This window comes from Scyliorhinus torazame, chromosome 2 (genome assembly GCF_047496885.1).
Source record: "Scyliorhinus torazame isolate Kashiwa2021f chromosome 2, sScyTor2.1, whole genome shotgun sequence".
NCBI classification, from domain to species: Eukaryota; Metazoa; Chordata; class Chondrichthyes; order Carcharhiniformes; family Scyliorhinidae; genus Scyliorhinus; species Scyliorhinus torazame.
The window spans coordinates 101,814,856-101,838,759 of NC_092708.1; the positions used below are offsets into that span (position 1 = coordinate 101,814,856).

At 44.3% G+C, this 23,904-nt stretch overlaps 1 protein-coding gene across 1 annotated transcript; it reads left to right on the forward strand.

Moving 5' to 3' along the window:
* The first annotated feature begins 1,342 nt into the window (after nt 1-1,342).
* Nucleotides 1,343-14,761, forward strand: cytip (cytohesin 1 interacting protein). The gene is made up of 8 exons (XM_072475100.1): nt 1,343-1,608; nt 2,092-2,141; nt 2,408-2,462; nt 2,575-2,677; nt 2,804-2,897; nt 8,432-8,498; nt 9,390-9,456; nt 12,070-14,761. The coding sequence occupies exons 1-8, from the start codon at nt 1,426-1,428 to the stop codon at nt 12,522-12,524; spliced, it is 1,074 nt and encodes a 357-aa protein (XP_072331201.1). The 5' UTR covers nt 1,343-1,425; the 3' UTR covers nt 12,525-14,761.
* Nucleotides 14,762-23,904: the final 9,143 nt, after the last annotated feature.

The window sequence follows — 23,904 nt, forward strand, 5'->3', positions numbered from 1 at the left end:
ATGGGAACACGGTAGCACAGTGGTTAGCACTGTGGCTTCGCAGCACCAGGGTCCCAGGTTCAATTGCCGGCTGGGTCACTATCTGTGCAAAGTCTGCATGTTCTCGCTGTGTCTGCGTGGGTTTCCTCCGGGTGCTCCAGTTTCCTCCCACTAGTCCTGAAAGACGTGCTGTTAGGTAATTTGGACATTCTGAATTCTCCCTCTGTGTACCCGAACAGATGCCGGAATGTGGTGACTAGGGGCTTTTCACAGTAGCTTCATTGCAGTGTTAATGTAAGTTTATTTGTGACAATAAAGATTATTATTATCTCATGCGATTCTGCGATGTAAACCCTGCCCATTGTGAGCGGGATCACTTTTTGGCAAACCCGCATATTAAAGCGAGACAACTAGTTTCACTCGTAGGGGTCTTCCATGGGATTGGAGGCCCCCAGTTACATGCCCTTTGGGCTGGCTGGTTCCACCTGGGCACTCTGCCATCCCATCACCATGGCAGTGCCAGCCTGGCACTGAAGTGCCAATGTGCCTAGCTGGCAGGGACACTGCCAGGGTGCCAGGTTAGCACTGCCAAGACGACAACCTGGCATTTTCAGTGCAGACAATTGGGCTGGGATGCCCTGTGTAGGTGTTGGGGGGGGGGGGGGGGGGGGGGCAGGGGATAGTGCATTCAGGTTGGCGGGGAGTTTGGGACTCACTTTAGGGGCCTCGGAGATGGCCTCCCGATCTCTCACTGCGCTGGAGAATTCCGGTGAGTGAACCCCTCAGTGTGCGGAACGGGGCTGTGTGGCCTTGGCCATGCTCTCCCCGCTGAGGCCCCTTATACAACGTGAGCGCCGGGAAACACGTGGCTAAACCCGCTCGCTATGGGAATTTGTTCCCAATTAGATGGATCGTGCCCTCTGTTGCTCTCCACAGAGACTGCTGAGTGTTTTCAGCTTTTTCTGTTTTAATTTTGGATTCCCAGCAGTGTGTTGATTTTGTTCTAAATTAAAGAAAAACGTTTTTCAATGCTGCAAACGCAATTAAAAGAAACGGTATGTTCAAAGGCAACAAGGTGCTCTTACTTACATATGATCAAACATTGGGCGTGTTTTAAGTTAGGAAGAAAAACTGAATTTAATAAATGGATCCAGAAAATGTGCACTTTCCTGCTTCTCTTTTTAGACTTTCAAAATCATCCAGAAGCTGCAGCAAGCAGAGTTAGGCATGCTAATTCTCCATCACCAGCTCTCAGAAACCAGCAACTTGCGTAAACCAAACCAATTGATGTAAAATGCTCAAGTGGCCACAAACCACCACATCACATGACTTGAATTTCCGTCCTGAAATTGTGTGAGCGCTTTGAGTGGAGCTCGATCGAGTTTTGTTCCACTCCATGGGACGTTACCTAACAGCAATGAGACTGATTGACCTGAAACTAAAATCATGACTTTACAAAGTGTCCTTCAAATTAATGGGAACGCGAATTACATGGCAGCGAAGTCTTCGCCATCCGGCTACGATTCCTATTCTGAGATCTCCAACCGGAGCTTCACTGATGAAACTGATAACAAGCGTCTTCAGATGGTCGCTAGTACCCTGGGGACCCTGCCCCGGGGGCGCAGACAGGTAAAACAGCCACTCCGCAGAAACAATTAGTGCGGCTTTAACAAGTGGGTGATGCTAGAAGTGGTGTAGATACAAAATGTTTCTATATTACAGTGGTACAAAAATATTTTTGGTCTTAAAATTTTCCTGTTCTCTGTAATTTTTGTTTGCTCGATTGAATATGTAACTATGTTCATCAGTGGACACCTCTTCTGAAAAGAGCTGATTCAAAATGTGTAAAAACTACAAAAGTAGTCGAGCATAAAATGGTTATAAATTGAACAACTTTGAGTATGTGTTTTTTTTACACTTTATGAAGCAATCAATGAAACCTCCATGAACCATCCTGGATTTTTCAATGTGTTCCAGGATACAAATGGATAGGGTATTAGACTAGTATTGATCATCAGTAGGTTAATGGATGTGATTATATATACTAATAAAAGTTTAAATTCTTCAACCGGGTAATTTGGATTATTTTTGATTTCTTTCTTTCTTTTGCAGCTTTCTTTGACTAGATCAAACTCTTTGGCAGACACTTCATATTTTCAGAAGTAAGACCCATTTTTAATAAAAAATAATCTGCTCCCTTGAAATTAAATCTGCTGTGCGGTGTTGAAAGAAAGTTAATGTTGACTGTGACTCTGATGTAAAGTTCAGGGACGATACGAATCTGTAATAGTGAGCCTGTAGAGTTTTGCGCACACTACTTTTCTTCAAACAATGGAATGATTACATGTTTCAGGGAGTTTGATTTTCATTTTATGTATTTTACACTGAAAGTAGGTAAACTATGTTCATTTCTTTGTTTTCCAAACAGAAAAATGGTTGTCTTAAACAAGCAAGACAATGAAACTTTTGGATTTGAGATTCAGGTGAGCAATTTGCTGCAGGTATTGTGTTTGAGGTTTCCAAGATATAACTTAAAAGTGGATTTTACTACTTGTTTCTGTAGTAGCGGACTTATTTTTTGCTTTCTACTGACAGACCCATGGAATAGGCCAGCAAAATGCAAATGCATTGGAGATGTACACTTGTGTGTGCAAGGTGCATGAGAACAGTCCCTCCCATGTTGCAGGGCTGAAAGCTGGTAAGTATTCACTTCCTCTTTTGGTCTGCTTGGTTCTGCCTTTCTCACGGATGTGCACGAAACGCATGTAGTCCATTACACCGCTTCCTACACCTGTATGACAACCACTGTTTTTTTGTTTAATAGGTGATATGCTCGTTAACATTAATGGAGTGGACACTGAGGGGTTTAGTCATCAAGAAATTGTAGACCTAATTAAGTCATCTGGTAATTTATTAAGGTAAGCGTGAATATAAATGTGTTTTCTGATTTCCAGGGCAGTCCTCTGTTTCTGTTACCAACAGCAGTTTCAATTTTGCCAAATCAAGCACTGTGACAATGCTTTCTCAGGGGTCTAGCATGCTCATTAAAATGGTGGGATTCACTGAGGTTATAGAGTGAATGGAATTTCGGAAGGTGATGTGATTGCTGAAAGCATTTTATTTTCTGGCTTCTGACTGGGACCACACCACAAGTGTGAGGTCATTGAGTGCAGGGAAATTTGCTGCAACCCTTGTAATAAAGAGAAGATTCACAACGTGAAAAATTGTTCTGTCTTGAATCTTTAAAATTGGAGAACCCTTCAGTGGTGTATTAGCTGAAATGTGATTTTCACTCATCCTATTCCAGCTTGTTAAAATAGCAGCTTATGATATTTGTAAATGACATCACTGTAGTGGCGTTGGCACGCCATCAAACATAGTTGGGTTCGAAACACATTTCTCATTTTAAAAAAGCAAAACAAAAAAACTATACTACCTCAGTTTGTATTTGGTTCCAGGAGATTCTCCTCTTCCCCGAGCTCATTTAGATTTATTCTGGTCAGTGGTACAACTTACACTTAATCAGAAACATGTCTTGGATTTTGGAATGACCATGAGGCTACCAGCACTTGCCATTATTTAGAAAGTAAATTGTGCAGTAGTTTCTGTCCACACACACACACACACACGTGTAGTTAAACTTGGATATCAGAAAGTTGCTCTCAATTTACCCTATTCTTCCGCAAGCTTTGCTACACTGATACTTTGCCAAAAGAGCATACTTTAAACCACATGAACGGTGTGAAGTTGTGGTACTTGCCTACCTGTTAGATACCCCAATATACACGCTGGGGGATACCCCAATATACATGCTGGAGAAAGTTAACAGTTGTCCATTCAAGTTTCAGTGAACTTTTAATGGTCTGGTACTCAATCTCCCTGGCACTGAAAATTCAGCTTTATAAATGTGATGTCTCATTCCTTAAGATTTTCATTTACTGTTGGAGATCTTTTTTATAAAAAAGTGTAGATTTTTTTCAACCTTTTTCTTTGTCTCTCCATTAATCTCCATCAAATCTTTTTTTATTTTGTTCTCCTCTGTTCATGATTTTAAATGGAATGAAATACTCTAACATGCACATCCTGGTTTTGGACATTGCATGTCTCAGTAAGCATTCTTCAATCTGATTGGTTGAAGAGCCACACTGCTTGCATAGGTCCCAGATCACCTGTAAAGTGTACCTTGCTGAAATGGCACTCTATCCTCTAAAATTGCCATTCAAAACCCACCAAAGCTGCAAGCACAATAAATGGCGAGCAAAATCTGGGCATTAAGTGCTCCTGTTCCATTCTGGAAGTGCCTATTGAGTGTTGTCCACTCAAACACTCCTGAACCTTCTGTACCAATTAAGGTTGTATAATTCTTTATTTTTGATTTTGAACCCAAAAACAGGAGCTGCAAAAAGCACATTCAACCTGAATGATTGCAAAGTAATGTGATTACTCATCGAGCATGATTGTTTGCTTGACCTCAGCCCACCTGATGCTGAAACCTTCATTCATGCTTTTCTCATTTCAAGACCTCTTGATTCCAATAATGTACTGCGCAAACTTTCATCCTTCATGCTCTGCAAGCTTCAGTTTGTCCAAATATCTGGTGCAAAAATCTTACCCCACGTCAGATCACTGCTGCCACTTCATATCTTTCTTGCTGACCTAGATTAATTCCCAGTCGTCCAAGGTCTATGATTAAAAATGTTCATCCTTCCATTTAAATCTGATCATGATCTTGCCAACCCCTATTTTTGATTTATAAAAAAAAAAAAAAATTTAAAGTACCCATTTTTTTTGCCAATTAAGGAGTATTTTGTGTGACCAATTCACCTACCCTGCACATCTTTGGGTTGTGGGGTTGAGATCCACACAGACACAGGAAACGTGCAAACTCCACACACAGTAACCTGGGGCCGGTATAGAAGCCGGGTCCTCCGTGCGTGAGGCATCAGTTGCTAACCACTGTGCCACCCTACTGCCCGGCGACCCCTATTTGTGTGACCTGCGCCAGCCCCACTTCAACTAGAACATAGAAAAATACAGCACAGAACAGGCCCTTCGGCCCACGATGTTGTGCCGAACCTTTGTCCTAGATTAATCATAGATTATCATTGAATTTACAGTGCAGAAGGAGGCCATTCGGCCCATTGAGTCTGCACCGGCTCTTCGAAAGAGCACCCTACCCAAACTCAACACCTCCACCCAACACCAAGGGCAATTTTGGACACTATGGGTAATTTATCATGGCCAATCCACCTAACCTGCACATCTTTGGACTATGGGAGGAATCCGGAGCACCCGGAGGAAACCCAAGCAGACACTGGGAGCATGTGCAGACTCCGCACAGACAGTGACCCAAGCCGGAATCGAACCTGGGTCCTGGAGCTGTGAAGCAATTGTGCTATCCACAATGCTACCATGCTGCCCTTAAGAACAAATAAATCTACACTATATCATTTTACCGTAATCCATGTACCTATCCAATAGCTGCTTGAAGGTCCCTAATGTTTCCGACTCAACTACTTCCACAGGCAGTGCATTCCATGCCCCCACTACTCTCTGGGTAAAGAACCTACCTCTGACATCCCCCCCCCCCCCCCCCCCCCTATATCTTCCACCATTCACCTTAAATTTATGTCCCCTTGTAATGGTTTGTTCCACCCGGGGAAAAAGTCCCTGACTGTCTATCTATTCCCCTGATCATCTTATAAACCTCTATCAAGTCGCCCCTCATCCTTCTCCGTTCTAATGAGAAAAGGCCTAGCACCATCAACCTTTCCTCGTAAGACCTACTCTCCATTCCAGGCAACATCCTGGTAAATCTCCTTTGCACCTTTTCCAAAGCTTCCACATCCTTCCTAAAATGAGGCGACCAGAACTGTACACAGTACTCCAAATGAGGCCTTACCAAAGTTTTGTACAGCTGCATCATCACCTCACGGCTCTTAAATTCAATCCCTCTGTTAATGAACGCTAGCACACCATAGGCCTTCTTCACAGCTCTATCCACTTGAGTGGCAACTTTCAAAGATGTATGAACATAGACCCCAAGATCGCTCTGCTCCTCCACATTGCCAAGAACTCTACCGTTAACCCTGTATTCCGCATTCATATTTTTCCTTCCAAAATGGACAACCTCACACTTTTCAGGGTTAAACTCCATCTGCCACTTCTCAGCCCAGCTCTGCCATCCTATTTATGTCTCTTTGCAGCCGACAACTGCCCTCTTCACTATCCACAACTCCACCAATCTTCGCATCGTCTGCAAATTTACTGACCCACCCTTCAACTCCCTCATCCAAGTCATTAATGAAAATCACAAACAGCAGAGGATGCTGAACTCTTCATTCCTCTGACTCTGGCCTCCTCTGTACCTTCTCAGCCTTGTCCTACTGCTGACAGCCTGCAATCTGGATTTTTGTCTCGGAGGCAGGAAGCAGGAGCTGGGTCTGCTTTTGTGTCGGAAACCTGCCCCCTGTGAGAAACTGACTTAAGTTCAGATTTTTGAGGGGTGAGCCCTTGATTGATATGAAGAAAGGTTCCCTATCCAATTAAGACTGGTAGGGGCAGGAATGGAGGTGAGTGAGAGGAAGTGAGGTGATTATCAGTCACCTACAGCAGATAGCACTGAGACAGCTGATTGTTTATGCCAAAGCTTTTCACTATATCACAGGGAAGCAAGATGCCACAAGGAAGTTGGAGGCTTTGCACTCAAGGGGGAGGGGAGTGAAGCCCTCTTCAGGTGGGATGGAGGTGGAGGCCACCTTGTCATTCAGCGGTGGCTCATTCTTTTCAGAATCACCTCCTTCCGCCTCCAATTCGTCCTCCTCTTGCTTTCTGCTCCTCCTCTGATGAATTGTCCCCATCCAGGGCCATCCTTCTGGAGGGCCATATTATGGAAAGCACAGCAGACAACCACAATGACTGAAACATTTGCAGGAGGGTATTGAAGGGTACCATCTGATCACCCTCTGAGCCCGTAATGTCCCATCAGTTTTGAATCTGATATGCTGCCCAGCCTTGGCGAAGAGGGCATCTTTCACCTGGATGATGCACCAATGTGCAGCCACCTGTGAGACTGAGGTCTGCACTGGTTCTTAAACATGCCCAGGTTTATATGCCTCTGCCTTTAAATCCTGTGCTCGGGGTAGTTCCTTTTTTGTGGTCCTCATTCTTTTCACCTGGCCTCTTGATGCCTGGCACGCTGGCAGTGGTCTTTGAGTTCCCAGAGTGTAGCACTCATTTCCATCTTCATCCTTCCTGGTGCTGAGTTGAGTTGGGTCCAAACAGCCATGCCCACTACGCCAAAGCCCAATTCCAGGAGGGTGACAACACCCTGAAGTGGCAAAATTCTTAATTCTTTCCCCTTTAACCTTTGATAAACATGCACACTTAAACCTTTTTGAAACGTTGCTAGCCTCCTGTGACATATTCCCCGCATGCCTTCAGCTGCTCTGAGACAGACATCTCCTGAACACTGCTGCACACACACAAAATCATAGTTTCTAGAGATGTGCTTTTTTAACAAACCCTTCGTGAGATTAATTAGCCTGGTAAGAAGTGAGGGCGGGTTCAGAGGCTCACGCTTCACCTGCCCTCACAAATATCGCTGGTGTAAGAAACGGAGGTGTGACATGAAACTGCACGACATCGCCACCATTTTTCTGCTGCCTTGCTCCCTTCTGGCCCGAAATGGGCCATGAAGATCCAGCCCCTAAGCTCCAGGCTTCCTCCGCACCTTTGCATCCCTCGCTTCCCTGAAAACCATTGTCAAAGCTTGCTACTTTTACCAATATTTTTTTCAACTCTCCTGCCTATCTCTGACAATAAGCATTGAAAGGAAATAGGTTTGGGTGATCATCTCTCCAGTGGTCTTGAATCTACCATTTTTATTTTTGTTCCCGTCTCCTCATCAAAATATTTCTTAATCACCATTGATTCTCAGAAACCCTTTCACTTAATGAAAACCCATCATCATTTTGTGTTTTGGCCTTTTATGCTAATAACAATGCCCATAATGTAATGTCATTTATGTGGCATTCTTTTTATTTGCTGCATTTAGAAATAAAAGTGTTTGGAACATGGCTGATGCTGATATCCTTAGTTACCTGTGAAGGCAATTGGCCTTCTTATAATCCTTGTGGTGTGAGATAGGGAATTCTCAGAATAATGAATGAATTCTGATTAATATCCAGGTCAGGATGGTTGTGACTTGGAGAGGAAGTTCAGATGTGTTCACATGATATTTCTACTCGGTCCATCTTGGTGGTTGAGTTGGATTTAATGTAAACCTGGTGCATTGCTGCAGTGCATCCCGTTGAAAGTGCATACTTCAGCCACTATACATCAGTGGGTGAGGGGGTGGATGTCTTTTAAGCATGAGCTTGCGTCAGTGCTTTCTCTGTTTACACCTGAACTTTACCACTTTTTAAAAAAAAAAAAAAAATCTATTTTACAGCGTGTTGACCATAAATAAAGACACTGCCAAAAGAAGTGAACTTGAAAGAAAATTGCATTTTTTAAAGGTATGTTTCCCAAACTTTTGCTATATGTCAGTTCCACTGTGAAATAATAAGGACAAACAATTAATTCAGCTGCATACTTGCAAGATGAAAATGAAAGCTGCATGAGTTCATTATCTGGTAAAACTCATTTTGAGAGTTCAGTGAATATAAGTAAAAGTAATTATTCATGTTGTAGTAATGTGTGCAGCTGATCGAGGCAACATTTTGGCTCAACTCAGTTTTTCAGCTGGTTTGCATTTTTCCTTCCTGTAAAAATTTGCACCGGGTCCAGGTACTAGTTGTTGAAATAAACTTGCTCACTGTGGTAGCACGGGGTGAGCCCTCGTGGTTCACATGACCGACTTTGGGCCAAACAGGTGGGATTGTGTGAAGTGCGACCAATGGGGATGAAGCACGTGGCCCCGGGCAGAGTGGTCCCTGGAACCAGCGAGTGAAGTACTGTTTAGTGACTCTGGCCTGTGTGTAGTTTACCTTTACTTGAAAGATTACTTTTTTTAACATAGTTTTAAAAAAAAAAAACAATTTTCAATTGAGGGGAAATTCGCACGGCCGATCCACCTACCCTGCACATCTTTGGGTTGTGGGGGTGAGATCCACGCAGACATGGGGAGAAAACTCCACACGGACAGTGACCCGGGGCCAGGATCGAACCTGGGTCCTCGGCGCCGTGAGGTGGCAGTGTTGAACATATTTGATAATTTCTTCAATGTTATTTGATAATGGTTAATTAATGATACTGAAGATATCCCACTAGTACTTGGCTAGCACTTTGTGGAAATTTATCGAAACATCTCAAACTATGATGCTGCACAAAGATTTCAGTAAAGCTTCTCTGCAGAGAGCTTCTGTATTTTTACACTTTGATCAACATTGTCTTCTTGTATCTCTTAGAAAGCGCTTCAAGGGAAATGGGTGGAGTACCGATCACTTATGCTACAGGAACAACGCCTAGTTCATGGTAAGTTTCTACTGGGAAACCACAATGTAACATCATTTTAAAGCTAGTGTAAATTTTTAAAATTCTAATTGGAAACCTTACCATGTTATGATGTGTATAAAATGAAGAAGCAAATGGGACGATTAAAAGGTCTTTGTAAATTCTATATAATTCATCGAGGTGAAGGGATCTCACCACCAGTAAATGAACATGATTACACCTTGTGCATTTAGTGCACATTTAAAACGCCCAGAGCACCTAGAGCACGGAAGGATGTAGAGTAAAGCTTCTGCTGTCGTCTTGAAAAATATGTGCTAACTCAGTCTTGGCAAGTGACTCTTAATGAACCAGTTTGATTTTTTTTTCTCCCCCATACAAACCATCCTACTGTTTTTTTCTTTTGGTGACATTTCTCATTTGGTGCCATTTGTGGGGTAGGACTGTATTCCTAAGGAACTGAAATGAAATTTTCCAAACTCGCTTCCCACAGGACCCTTACAATCAGCAGCTAGGTACTGCAGTCAGTCTGTATAGAATTTAAACCAAGGCTCTGCATATAAAAGAAAAGCAATTTCACCATCTTAAATTTGTAAGAGTGCATGCAATCAGGAATTATGGACTTTATCATAACGGCAACATATTAAGCTTAGCTTTTCAGCAGTAAGTGTTTTATTTGATGAGTCTGTAATTGGCTGGGTGCAGTTGGGTCTGGCACCCATCCAGTGTAAGGGCTGAATTTTGTTCTGGAGGTCAGTTCTGTGGCCCCACCCCTGACCTAAAGTCAGCGGCGAGACTGTCTCTGCTTGGCTAGCATGCCCTGCAGCCATTTAATGGCTATTAGATGAAGGGGTGGCCTTGAAGGGGGATAACGTGTCCTCCGGCCACCTGGCTGGCAGGTTTTCCCACAGCGCCACTGCTATGATGTTGAACTTTATGCCACCCTCTCCTCCTGTGATACCATCCCCCAGAGGGGCTATAAAATTCCATCGAAGGATTGACCTTGACATTCAAATCCAAATCAATGTCAGCGAACTTTAAAACGTTTTTGATTTGCGATTTTGAGTGGATTCTTTTCCATTTATGTGGTCGAAATTAAAGTTGTGGCCGCTTTGAGTTTTTAGAAAGTGGAGGAGAGTATACTGAACGTACTTTTAAAGTACGTGAGGGCAGCACGGTAGCACACGTGGCTAGCACTGGCTTCACAGCGCCAGCATCCCAGGTTCAATTCCCTGCTGGGTCACTGTCTGTTGGAGTCTGCACGTTCTCCCCGTGTCTGCGTGGGTTTCCTCCCACAGTCCAAAGACGTGCAGGTTAGGTAGATTGGCCATGCTAAATTGCCCTTAGTGTCCTAAAAGGTTAGATGGGGTTATTGGGTTATGGGGATAGGGTGGTAGTGGGTCGGTGCAGACTCGATGGGCCGAATGGTCTCCTGTACTGTGTTCTATGTTTTGCTAAGCATGCGGTTCCTCTTTACAATTGCTTATTTTAATGCGTTGCATTTTAACTTGTCCGACTCTCACCAAGCCTGTATGTAGCACCTTGTTTGAATTCAAACTTCGGCAATAGTTTTGCCAGTTTTGGTCTCTTTATTTGAGGAAGTATGTGGTGGCATTGAAGGCAGTTCGGAGGAGGTTCACCAGATTGATTCCGGGGATGAAAGGGTTGACGTTTGATGAGTGAACAGTTTGGACTTCTACTTGCTGGAATTTAGAAGGATGAGGGGGATCTGATTGAGGTATACAGAATACTAAATAGGATTGATAAAGTCAACATAGACCAAATGTTCCCCCCCTTGTGGGGCAATCCAAAATGAGAGGTTATAGATATAGTTTGAGAGGCAGTAGATTTAAAACTGAGATGAGGAGGAACTACTTCTCGCAGAGGGTGGTAAATTTGTGAAACTCACTGCCCCATAGTGTGGTGGAGTCTGAATCAGCACGGTAGCATTGTGGATAGCACAATTGCTTCACAGCTCCAGGGTCCCAGGTTCGATTCTGGCTTGGGTCACTGTCTGTGCGGATTATGCACATCCTCCCCGTGTGTGCGTGGGTTTCCTCCGGGTGCTCCGGTTTCCTCCCACAGTCCAAAGATGTGCGGGTTAGGTGGATTGGCCATGATAAATTGCCCTTAGTGTTGGGTGGGGTTACTGGGTTATGGGGATAGGGTGGAGGTGTTGACCTTGGGTAGGGTGCTCTTTCCAAGAGCCGGTGCAGACTCGATGGGCCGAATGGCCTCCTTCAGCACTGTAAATTCTATGATTAAATAGTTTCAAGAAGGAGATAGATATATTACTGATTTTAAAATAAAACCGGTTAAAGGGATATGGGGAACAGGCAAGGGGGTGAGTTTGAGACTAGGAAGGGATCAGCCGTGATCTGATTGAATGGTGGAGCAGACTCGGAGGGCTGAATTGCCTACTTCTGCTCCTAATTCCTGTGTTCCTAATAGGTGACCATGGTCAGCACTCACTAATCTGAATTTCGGAATGAAATGTAATCCATTATTTATTGGAAAACCCAATCCCCCTTTGAAAAATGCTGTCAATTACAGTGGCAGTAGACCTGCAAAGAGCATGAGGCAAGGCAAACTACTTTTAAATGTACAGATATACATTTCTATTGTCTCAATTTTTAGGACTCTTGAGGAACAATAGCACAGCAGAAGCTGCAGACTCCTTGCTATACGACAATATTGCAATATTTGGGTCAGCCATGCGGAACAAGGAAAGAGTTTCCAGTGACAGCAGTTGCAGGAGCCAACTCAGCCTAATGACTGATGACAGTGAGGATTGTGACTTCCAACTGAGTGTGTTTGATGACTTAGCCATTGGAAATCACTATAGGCGGAGCAGTATGGACGAAGAATGCTTCTTCCACAGAGAAACTGATATGTTCACTTCAAAACGGCAACTGAGCAGGAGCAGGAGCATTAGCGTGACCAGTAGTGGGAGTGGACACAAGTCACCCTCATGGGACAGCAGCTGTGGAACAATTCCTCGGAAAACAAGGAAATCCAGTGTTAGAAAACGTCTCCTGAAGTTCATTCCAGGCTTAAACAGGGCAGTGGAAGAGGATGAGAGTCATTTTTAGATTTTTATATTACTACTTTAACGGTACTGCTAATTTCATGACCGCATTAAGGAGCAATAAGAAACTGTGGCATTAAACCATGTAAAATAATCTCTTGATTGCAGAATGAACCTGTATTACACAAAATGTAGCCAAATATTTTGAAGAAATTGTACAGTTTTAATCAAATTAACTTCTCTGTATATTTTTTGCATAATCCACTATGTTTCTACAATCATCGGAGATCCAAGTATTGAAGGTGGGGTTCATTGAGCAATATGTTCACATTATTTCATATCAACAATTGTGTCTATAAGCTTGCAATTTTACAAGTCTTGGTCCAAGAATTAATAGATTGTTCTAAAATACCCTTATACCCTGATAACAGATGTTGTAGAAAGGTTTGGAAACTTCAGCCACATTTCAATCGGTGTAAACTTGTTAAACATCCCTGTTTCCCATTCTGCACTTTATAAATTTACAAGTAGCTGACAATTTACAAACTTCCCTCACCAAGTAACCATTAAACATGAATTGGCGTCAGAACCATTTTAAAACCATTCCCATCGGGAGCAATTGAGTAGCGACTTCATTATCTATTGTTTGTAATGTGATGTAACCACTATACCTAATTTACTCACCCACCTACTGAATGCTGCAAGAACATTCAGTGCTGGTTCATCGGTGGGGTATTGGGATGTTCCACCTCCTCAAGACTCTATATTGCCCCTGACGCCCCCTCCCCAACCCTCACTGCAAAGGAATCTGTAGACCACATGTAGGGTCCACAGGTTGGTACACCTCATCCCACTTGACCTGCATTCCTACACTGGGTCCTGACTTTTAGGTAAAGTGAAACAGCAAAAGGAGTCCTCAGCCTATGGTCAACTCCCTGATGTCACAGATCTTTTAGCGGTTCCATTCCGTACAAGGCAAACCGGAAATCTGAGGAGAGGTAGGGAATTGGCCCAAACAGGTTATTACTGTTTTCCAGTCATTGCACCAAACCCGGACTGCAATTACTATAGAGGACCATTACGAATTTGTGCTTTCAATTTTATCCTCATTAAATGCAAAGCTCTTCTATAATGGTATGGATACAATTTTCTTTGGTATTTATTCGTTATTTTCATTTGTTCCATGTTAAATTTGAATCTGCTTTCTTTTACTGTTATTCATTATTAGATATTGATATTTGTAAGGTAGCAAAGTATTTGGTGCATTTGAAGTTAGTGAAACCTTGATTTAGTAAATGCCCTTGATGAGGATACCATTCATTTCAAATTGCATTCAGCTTTAAGGTATTTAGAATTAATTTTCCTAAAATAAGGTATTACACAGATATTTATGTTGACACATTTCAAATAAGGCAGATTTAAATGGCCCTTTCAAACACAAATAATAACTCCCAGGTTTTCAAAATTTGACAAAACTGGAAAGGGGCATTATACCCTTTGTTCTGGGGCTTTCCAAAGATGATGGGTGCACTTTAATGGCTTTATTGCTTTTTTTTCTTCATTTGTTCTTTATGTGGGCGTCGCTGGCTGGGCCAGCATTTGTTGCCCATCCCTAATTGCTCTTGAACTGAGTGGCTTGTTCGGCCATTTCAGTGGGGGGCAATTAAGAGTCAACCACATCTGTGTGGATCTGGGGTCACATGTAGGCCAGACCGGGTAAGGATGGCAGATTTCCTTCCCCGAAGGACATTAGTGAACCAGGTGGTTTTTTGTGCCAAATCAGAAATGGTTTCATGGTGATTTTTATTGAATTCAAATTTTACAATTTGCCAAGTTAGGATTCGAACACACTACCCCAGAACATCCTACCCTGGGTCCCTGGATCGCTAGACTGTGACAATACCACTATGCCATGGCCTCCCCTGACTTGGTGATGCGACAAGGCTGTTTAATCTCGCGCGAGGACTCTCGTGGGAGTCACAACGTTCAGAATGCCTCACTGGACAAGATTCAGATTAACATATTTAAATATGCCTACGCCAGATTCTCCCGAGGCCCGGGAAATAACAGCCTCGCCTGGGAGAGCGCCCCAAGGTGCCCTTTAGCACTGGTGCACACAAACATGGATGAGATGTAACAGCACTTTGGGGGGGGTCTTCAAGGCCATTAGAGGCCCCCCAGGTATTCAGGCTCTGGGCAGGATGGTACCTGGGCACATGCACTGCCATCCTGGTGCTGCCTGGGTGCCAGAGTGGCACTGCCTGTGCCAAGGATTGGCTCAGGGGTTGCCCTGCCCTTAAGAGGGGGGGGGGGGGGGCTAGAGGCCCCCCAAAGAGGTAAATTGGATCAGGTGGTTTGGGGGGGGGGGGGGGGGGGGGGTTAGGTCTGTAGGCTGTGGCCCACCGATCTCTTCCTGCACTGGTGAGCTGAGCTCGTCAGTAAAGTAAATGAGAAGTGCAGTCTCGGTGTGGCGTTACCCGCAAAGGCCAAAAGAAATGGCAGAGTCCCGTTAGATAGTGGAGCCGTTCTCCGCGTTGCAGGTGCTGAGAAACACCCTGCTATATGTGCCAAAATGGGACTTTTTTTTTTGTTTGTTAAATCGAGCTCACCATCAGTTCATTTAAGAACATTTTTCAAGTTCTATTGATTGTGAAGTGGTAATAAAGTTGAACTTGTTGGATTATTGTTACAGTTTGATTTTTCTTCTCTGAAGAATATGTTCCAAGGGGCTGGCAAGCTGTGGTTCGATCTATATTTTTTCTTAATTTCCGTTAAATAGGTTCTTCTGCTTGCTATTACAAAGATCTTTTATCCTCTTAACATTTAAGACGACTTGCAGAGATCTGAAAAATAAGTCCTAATTAGAAATGAACAGTATTTGAAAATGTATATGTATGTATGTATACTGGTCTGTTTGTAATATTTAATGGACTTTTCACTTCACAGTGAACGCCTTACTCAAAGATGACATTTAACTTCAGCATTGTTGTGTATAAGAACTATTGCTGGCTTCCAATTGATTTCTTGAAAAATAAATGGTCTCTTTGGAAAACCATAAATCTAATGTGACAGAAGACTTTTGGACTCATTTTGAAACTGTCAATGCGGATGGAAAAAAGTGTTTGAAGCGACAATATGATTCAGAAGTGTTATTGAAGGCGTTAGTATGTTACCAACGGTGCATAACGGTTTTTTGTATTTATAAAGTTCATGATCCTCCATTGTGCAGTAGCTGCAGGGGATTAATTTGATTAGTGACACCGAACAAGTTACACAGTAAAAAGGGCCTAGTGCATTCCTTGAGTCACTTATCCTCTGAAATAAAGTTCCCTAGTGCACCTTTTGCCATACTGACTAGGTTTATATGCATTCAAACTAAACTTAAGTGGTGGAATAAACTACCAAATTAGATGAAAGGATGTAAAACAATGCTGTATAAATATTATAAATAAAATGAATGACATTTGCAGGATTATTTCATTGATGCAATTATCTTAGAAATACTTAATATTGATCAGCGGTGATCTACATCCACTTACAGTGCATTCAATAATCACATTGTATTATTTATTTGCACTTGGCGATAGCACTGTAATGTTTATGTGCTGTTTAGGGTACAATGAGAGACTTGTCTCCTGCCACAATGTGCTTTAGAAGAAAGTTATAGAGAGTTACGGAAGAGCCTGGATACAAGGTGCTGTGTTACAGCAAAACTCAATGGCTAGGACTTTCCACTCCCATTCGTATAGGGCAGGTTTGGCAGTGACAAGTAAAATATCACGAGAATGCCAAGGTCATGTTTACGGTCAACGTAAAAACAGGAAGCGATCTTCTCTCTTCTCTCCCCCCCCCCCCCCCCCAACTTCCCTGTCAGTGGCAGGCCCTGTCTTCTGCCATTCAATGTTGGGATGCCACATTGGAATATATTAGCATATCATCATCATCATCATCATCAAAAAATGCATCCACAGTGGGGTGATGTCAGAATGGTGCAATCCATGACTAGCCTCAGGAGGTGTACACCGGCTGAGCAATTCCCTGAGGGGAGCTCAGAGGTGAGCACAGCACACTCTGGGCTAGGGTCATGCCAGTGGGGTTCACCTGGGTGAAAAATGTTTCCTGGTGTGCTCGCTGTGTGCTGGGACAGCCTTTAAATATGACACCCAGATCATCAAAGTGTTGAGTTGATGGTGGGGTAGAAGATTCCGAGGCCGCCCACCAGCAATACATTGTGGAACCCCTACACTGAGTGCCACATTATGTAACGTTAAAAACTGTCCGTGGACTCAATGCCGCTTTTCCTGCCCAACATTGGACTTTGACGCTATCAGAGAAAACCTCACCCATTGATGATAATCACCCTTTTTTATTTCAGTAAAATTGTTGTTCTTTGAGGGGTATTATTTACCATTTCATGACTGCTACTTCCTGTGATGGAAATTAAATTGGAAAAAAATGTTCTACCATTCTTCAGAGGTTCACCATTATATGTAGTTGCCCGATTATTCAGCGTTTGACAGAATAGTATTTTTAATCTCTTGGCTTTTTAATTAAATGTTCCTAATGTTTTCAGTTATAATTGTTCTTGAAGTTCATAGTCTAACTGGTGTAAGAATGACGATCACTTAGATGTGAACTTAAAATTATAAACACTCATGCTCGTACTAATTAACACATGTAGCCACCTAAAATGGCTGATTCCCTATTAATTTGGCCAAAACCCGATTTAAAATGGCTAACCGAAAAGGCTGATGGGGAAAAGCAGCCAACAGGACACAAACGGACAGCTGCAGACAGAATAGCGTATTCGGCTCTGGGGAAGTCGGCCCAGATCGATACTCAAGACCATTAGCAGCACATCAACCCAGACATCTGCAGTTTAATCGGCTATCCCCGGGAACAATTGCAACATATTAGCAATTGAATGCCGGGCCAGACCTGTCGGCGCCTGCAGTGGCCGAAGCAAAGACAGGTGAACGACCACCCCCCCCCCCCCCCCCCCCCCCCGATCGAGGAATCGCCCCGTTATTGGACGTGTCGAACCCAGTGATTGGGAACAAGTCCAATCACTTGGGACTCAGGGTCAAGGGCCGCCCCGAGAGGCGGGAAGCCCTGGGGCCCTATAAAGTGAGGGGCCAAGTTCAGATCTCTCTCTCTCTCTCCCTTCTTCTCCTGCTCGAGACCTTCGCAAGAACATCAACCAGAAACTGTAAGTTTGACTCCAGCGATCGCTATCCGATAAAGACTCCTAGCCATCGACCTGTATCAGCCTTTTTGAATCCCGCGGGCCAGATCCGATTCGTTAAGCCATTCATTTCCCTGACCTGGTGGGCCCTTCCTAAAGTTAAGTATTGGCCAGTAGTGGTAGGTTTCTATTTAGATAGTAGGATTATTGTGTAAGCATTACTTGTTGTATATAATAAATGACCGTTGATTTCAATCTTACTAAGTGGTGTGCTGACCTATTAATCATAACTCGAGCTTGAACCACGTGGCGGTATCAGAAAGTTACCTGGCGACTCGTGAGCAAAGGTGACATAATCCGAGGTAATAAAACTAAGACTAAAAAGAGCAACACACATTTACTTCATTAATTCCCTGTAGACAAAATTTGACTGCATATTAGCTAGTTGGGGAGTGGTGGCCAAGGTTGGGAGGGGAATCTGTTTTGAATTTTGGAAAGCTGTAAGTATATTTGTTATTAAGCATAGGTTTCTTAAGTTTCCTGTCCACAGCTAGTCCGATTGACAGGCTGGCTGCTTGTCAGGCTGCTAAGCCATATTTGTGCAAGGTTAATATTACATTATGCAATGTGTATCAGAGATTATTGTTTCTCGCACAGGACAAGTGACACAGTGAGATAGCCTAGAGTCAAGGGCACGATCTTTCGGCCTCGTCGCGTCCAACTCTGGATGCAACAAAACTGGTAAATCTCGCAAAACTCATTATGCCTCACGAGATCTACAACGCTTGTTATGCCTTGTGAGATTTAATAAGATCTCCCAGTCATCCAATTTGGATCCGGCTCACTTAACTATGTCTGCGCCAGAGGTACCAAGGTGCGGGATTTAAACGCCTCACCTCGGAGACCCCGAGCAGGTGCTTTTATGGTTTCCACAAACGTGGACCAGGTGCATCGGCATTTGAGGGACCTCCCAGGCTATTGGTGGCTCCTGGGTGGTCGGTTTCTGAACAGAGTGGCAGTTGGGCATCCTGGCAGTGCCACCTGGGTGCCACTCTTGAAATGGCAGGGTTCCCAGGTGGCACTGCCTGACTGGCATAGACACAGCCAGGGTCACATGCTGGCAGTGCCAAGGTGGCATCTTGCCCATGCTGGGGATCTGTCCAGAGGACCCCCAATTGGTAATTTGGGGCATGGGGGGGGGGTGTCGAAGTTGCAGTGGGGGATTCAGACTTCCTATACTGGCGAGCTGAGCTCGTTAATACAGGAAATGAAATTAAGTGCGGTCCGCCACGTTACTCACCAAGGCTCGGAAAGGAAGCAGAGTGTCATAGAACATAGAACATAGAAAATACAGCACAGAACAGGCCCTTCGGCCCACGATGTTGTGCCGAACCTTTGTCCTAGATTAATCATAGATTATCATTGAATTTACAGTGCAGAAGGAGGCCATTCGGCCCCCTGAGTCTGCACCGGCTCTTGGAAAGAGCACCCCACCCAAACTCAACACCTCCACCCAACACCAAGGGCAATTTTGGACACTAAGGGCAATTTATCATGGCCAATCCACCTACCCTGCACATCTTTTGACTGTGGGAGGAAACCGGAGCACCCGGAGGAAACCCACGCAGACGCGGGGAAGACGTGCAGACTCCGCACAGACAGTGACCCAAGCCGGAATCGAACCTGGGACCCTGGAGCTGTGAAGCAATTGTGCTATCCACAATGCTGCCGTGCTGCCCTTAAGAACAAATAAATCTACACTATTTTACCGTAATCCATGCACCTATCCAATAGCTGCTTGAAGGTCCCTAATGTTTCCGACTCAACTACTTCCACAGGCAGTGCATTCCATGCCCCCACTACTCTCTGGGTAAAGAACCTACCCTGATATCCCTCCTATACCTTCCACCTTTCACCTTAAATTTATGTCCCCTTGGAATGGTTTGTTCCACCCGGGGAAAAAGTCTCTGACTGTCTACTCTATCTATTCCCCTGATCATCTTATAAACCTCTATCAAGTCGCCCCTCATCCTTCTCCGTTCTAATGAGAAAAGGCCTAGCACCCTTAACCTTTCCTCATAAGACCTACTCTCCATTCCAGGTAACATCCTGGTAAATCTTCTTTGCACCTTTTCCAAAGCTTCCACATCCTTCCTAAAATGAGGCAACCAGAACTGTACACAGTACTCTAAATGTGGCCTTACCAAAGTTTTGTACAGCTGCATCATCACCTCACGGCTCTTAAATTCAATCCCTCTGTTAATGAACGCGAGCACACCATAGGCCTTCTTCACAGCTCTATCCACTTGAGTGGCAACGTTCAAAGTTGTATGAACGTAGACCCCAAGATCTCTCTGCTCCTCCACATTGCCAAGAACTCTACCGTTAACCCTGTATTCCGCATTCATATTTGTCCTTCCAAAATGGGCAACCTCACACTTTTCAGGGTTAAACTCCATCTGCCACTTCTCAGCCCAGCTCTGCATCCTATCTATGTCTCTTTGCAGCCGACAACAGCCCTCCTTACTATCCACAACTCCACCAATCTTCGTATCGTCTGCAAATTTACTGACCCACCCTTCAACTCCCTCATCCAAATCATTAATGAAAATCACAAACAGCAGAGGACCCAGAACTGATCCCTGCGGTACGCCACTGGTAACTGGGATCCAGGCTGAATATTTGCCATCCACCACCACTCTCTGACTTCTATCGGTTAGCCGGTTCGTTATCCAACTGGCCAAATTTCCCACTATCCCATGCCTCCTTACTTTCTGCAGAAGCCTACAATGGGGAACCTTATCAAATGCCTTGCTAAAATCCATGTACACTACATCCACTGCTTTACCTTCATCTACATGCTTGGTCACCTCCTCAAAGAATTCAATAAGATTTGTAAGGCAAGACCTACCCCTCACAAATCCGTGCTGACTATCCCTAATCAAGCAGTGTCTTTCCAGATGCTCAGAAATCCTATCCTTCAGTACCCTTTCCATTACTTTGCCTACCACTGAAGTAAGACTAACTGGCCTGTAATTCCCAGGGTTATCCCTAGTCCCTTTTTTGAACAGGGGCACGACATTCGCCACTCTCCAATCCCCTGGTACCACCCCTGTTGACAGTGAGGACGAAAAGATCATTGCCAACGGCTCTGCAATTTCATCTCTTGCTTCCCATAGAATCCTTGGATATATCCCGTCAGGCCCGGGGGACTTGTCTGTCCTCAAGTTTTTCAAAATGCCCAACACATCTTCCTTCTTAACAAGTATTTCCTCGAGCTTACCAGTCTGTTTCACACTGTCCTCTCCAACAATATCGCCCCTCTCATTTGTAAATACAGAAGAAAAGTACTCGTTCAAGACCTCTCCTATCTCTTCAGACTCAATACACAATCTCCCGCTACTGCCCTTGATCGGACCTACCCTCGCTCTAGTCATTCTCATATTTCTCACATATGTGTAAAAGGCCTTGGGGTTTTCCTTGATCCTACCCGCCAAAGATTGTTCATGCCCTGTCTTAGCTCTCCTAATCCCTTTCTTCAGTTCCCTCCTGGCTATCTTGTATCCCTCCAATGCCCTGTCTGAACCTTGTTCAGCATTGCGCAGGTCAAGGACACACAGCCTGAGTGAGAGAGATACAGACCGAGTGAGAATTTGGTAATTTGGTGCAGTGAGGTAATTCGGTGAAGAGTGGGAGAAGGTGCTTTTTCCCTACAGTTTTGTTCTCTCTCTTTCTTCGGGCCTAATTTCGGGAGCCGTTCGGAGGAGGAGGAGCACTCTCTGTGAGTATAAAAACCTAACGGAAACTTCCTGTTTTCCAGTTTTTTCCCCAAAAGTGACGTCAGAGGGAAGCTGTGATCTGAGTGGTTGATAGCAAATGTGCCCCAAATTTAAAAAAGAACACAGCTAAACTCATAAACTTAAATTAAACTAATTAATTAATTAGTGATGGCTGGTCAGGTGATGTGCTTGAGCTGCTTGATGTGGGAGCTGGCAGATCCCATTGCGAGCTGCAGCGACCACATCTGCAGTAAGTGTTGGCTGCTCGAAGAGCTCCGGCTCAGAGTTGATGAGCTGGAGTCTGAGCTTCAAACACTGAGGCACATCCGGGAGGGGGAGACTTACCTGGACACTGTGTTTCAGGAGGCAGTCACACCTGTCAGAGTAAGTAGTTTAAATCCTGCCAGTGGCCAGGGACAGCAGGGTGTGACTGCAAGTCAGGCAGGTAAAGGGAACCAGCAGTCAGGAACTGAGGAGCCTCAGCCCTTGACTCTGTCCAACAGGTATGAGGCACTTGCTCTCTGTGTGGATGGCGAACAGGGCTGCAGGAAGGATGAGTCAGCTGACCAAGGCACCATGGTTCAGCAGGCTATTCAAGGGGAGGGAGTAAATAGGCAAGTTGTAGTTGTAGGGGATTCTATTATCAGAGGGATAGATAGTATCCTTTGTGAGCAGGATAAAGAGTCCCGCATGGTATGTTGCCTCCCCGGTGCTAGGGTGCGGGACATCTCTGACCGGCTTGAAAGGATACTGGAGAGGGAGGGGGAGGATCCAGTTGTTGTGGTCCATGTCGGTACCAACAACATAGGCAAGTCTAGGAAAGAGGACCTGTTTCGAGATTATAAAGAGCTAGGATTCAAATTAAAAAACAGGTCCTCAAGGGTCATAATCTCCGGATTACTGCCCAAGCCACGTGCAAATTGGCATAGGGAGGCAAGAATAAGGGAAGTTAACACGTGGCTGAAAGAGTGGTGTGGGAAAGAGGGGTTTCTTTTCATGGGACACTGGCATCAGTTTTGGGACAGGGGGGACCTATACCGTTGGGATGGTCTCCACCTGAACCGAGCTGGGACCAGTGTTCTGGCGAAAAGAATAAATAGGGTGGTCAATAGGACTTTAAACTAGAGATTGGGGGGGAAGGGAAAGTCAGGGAACCAAGAGGTGAAGTCATCAGTGGGAAGCGTAGCTGCTTAGGAATACAAAAAAGCACGAAAAGACAGAACTCAGGAGAGGTTACGATAGTCCCCATCCCACAAAATATGACACAGTGGATGGAAAGGCTCAGTAAACCAAGGTCCACCACACTAAGAAAACAAAAAGGGACGGTCAATAGAAAATTAAAGGTGCTATATTTAAATGCGCGCAGTGTACGGAACAAGGTAGATGAGCTTGTGGCCCAGATTGTGACTGGCAGGTATGATGTGGTAGGCATCACAGAGACATGGTTGCAGGGGGTTCAGGACTGGCATTTAAACATCCAGGGATTCACAACCTATCGAAAAGACAGGGAGGTGGGCAGAGGGGGCGGGGTTGCCTTGTTAATTAGGAATGAAATTAAATCAATAGCACTAAATGACATAGGGTCAGATGATGTGGAGTCTGTGTGGGTAGAGTTGAGGAACCGCAAAGGCAAAAAAAACATAATGGGAGTTATGTACAGGCCTCCTAACAGTGGTCAGGACCGGGGGCACAAAATGCACCACGAAATAGAAAGTGCATGTCAGAAAGGCAAGGTCACAGTGATCATGGGGGACTTCAATATGCAGGTGGACTGGGTAAATAATGCTGCCAGTGGACCCAAGGAAAGGGAATTCATTGAATGTTTACAGGAGAGCTTTTTGGAACAGCTTGTGATGGAGCCCACGAGGGAACAGGCCATTCTGGACTTAGTGTTATGTAATGAGCCAGACTTGATTAAAGATCTTAAAGTAAGGGAGCACTTAGGAGGCAGTGATCATAATATGGTAGAATTCAATCTCCAATTTGAAAGAAAGAAGGTAGAATCAAGTGTAAAGGTGTTACAGTTAAATAAAGGTAACTACAGGGGCATGAGGGAGGAACTGACGAAAATCGACTGGGAGCAGAGCCTAGTGGGAAAGACAGTAGAACAGCAATGGCAGGAGTTTCTGGGAGTAATTGAGGTCACAGTGCAGAGGTTCATCCCAAAGAAAAGAAAGGTTATCAGAGGGGGGAATTAGACAGCCATGGCTGACAAAGGAAGTTAGGGAATGCATCAAAGCAAAAGAGAAAGCCTATAATGTGGCAAAGAGTAGTGGGAAGTCAGAAGATTGGGAAGGCTACAAAAACAAACAGAGGATAACAAAGAGAGAAATAAGGAAAGAGAGGATCAAATATGAAGGTAGGCTAGCCAGTAACATTAGGAATGATAGTAAAAGTTTCTTTAAATACATTAAAAACAAACGGGAGACAAAAGTTGACATTGGGCCGCTCCAAAATGACGCTGGTAATTTTGTGATGGG

Coding starts and splice junctions, on each gene's coding strand:
- cytip (XM_072475100.1), top strand. CDS start 1,426: ATGACTTTACAAAGTGTCCTTCAAATTAATGGGAACGCGAATTACATG. Junction 2,142..2,407: donor GACACTTCATATTTTCAGAA/GTAAGACCCATT, acceptor TTTTCCAAACAG/AAAAATGGTTGTCTTAAACA. Junction 9,457..12,069: donor GGAACAACGCCTAGTTCATG/GTAAGTTTCTAC, acceptor CTCAATTTTTAG/GACTCTTGAGGAACAATAGC.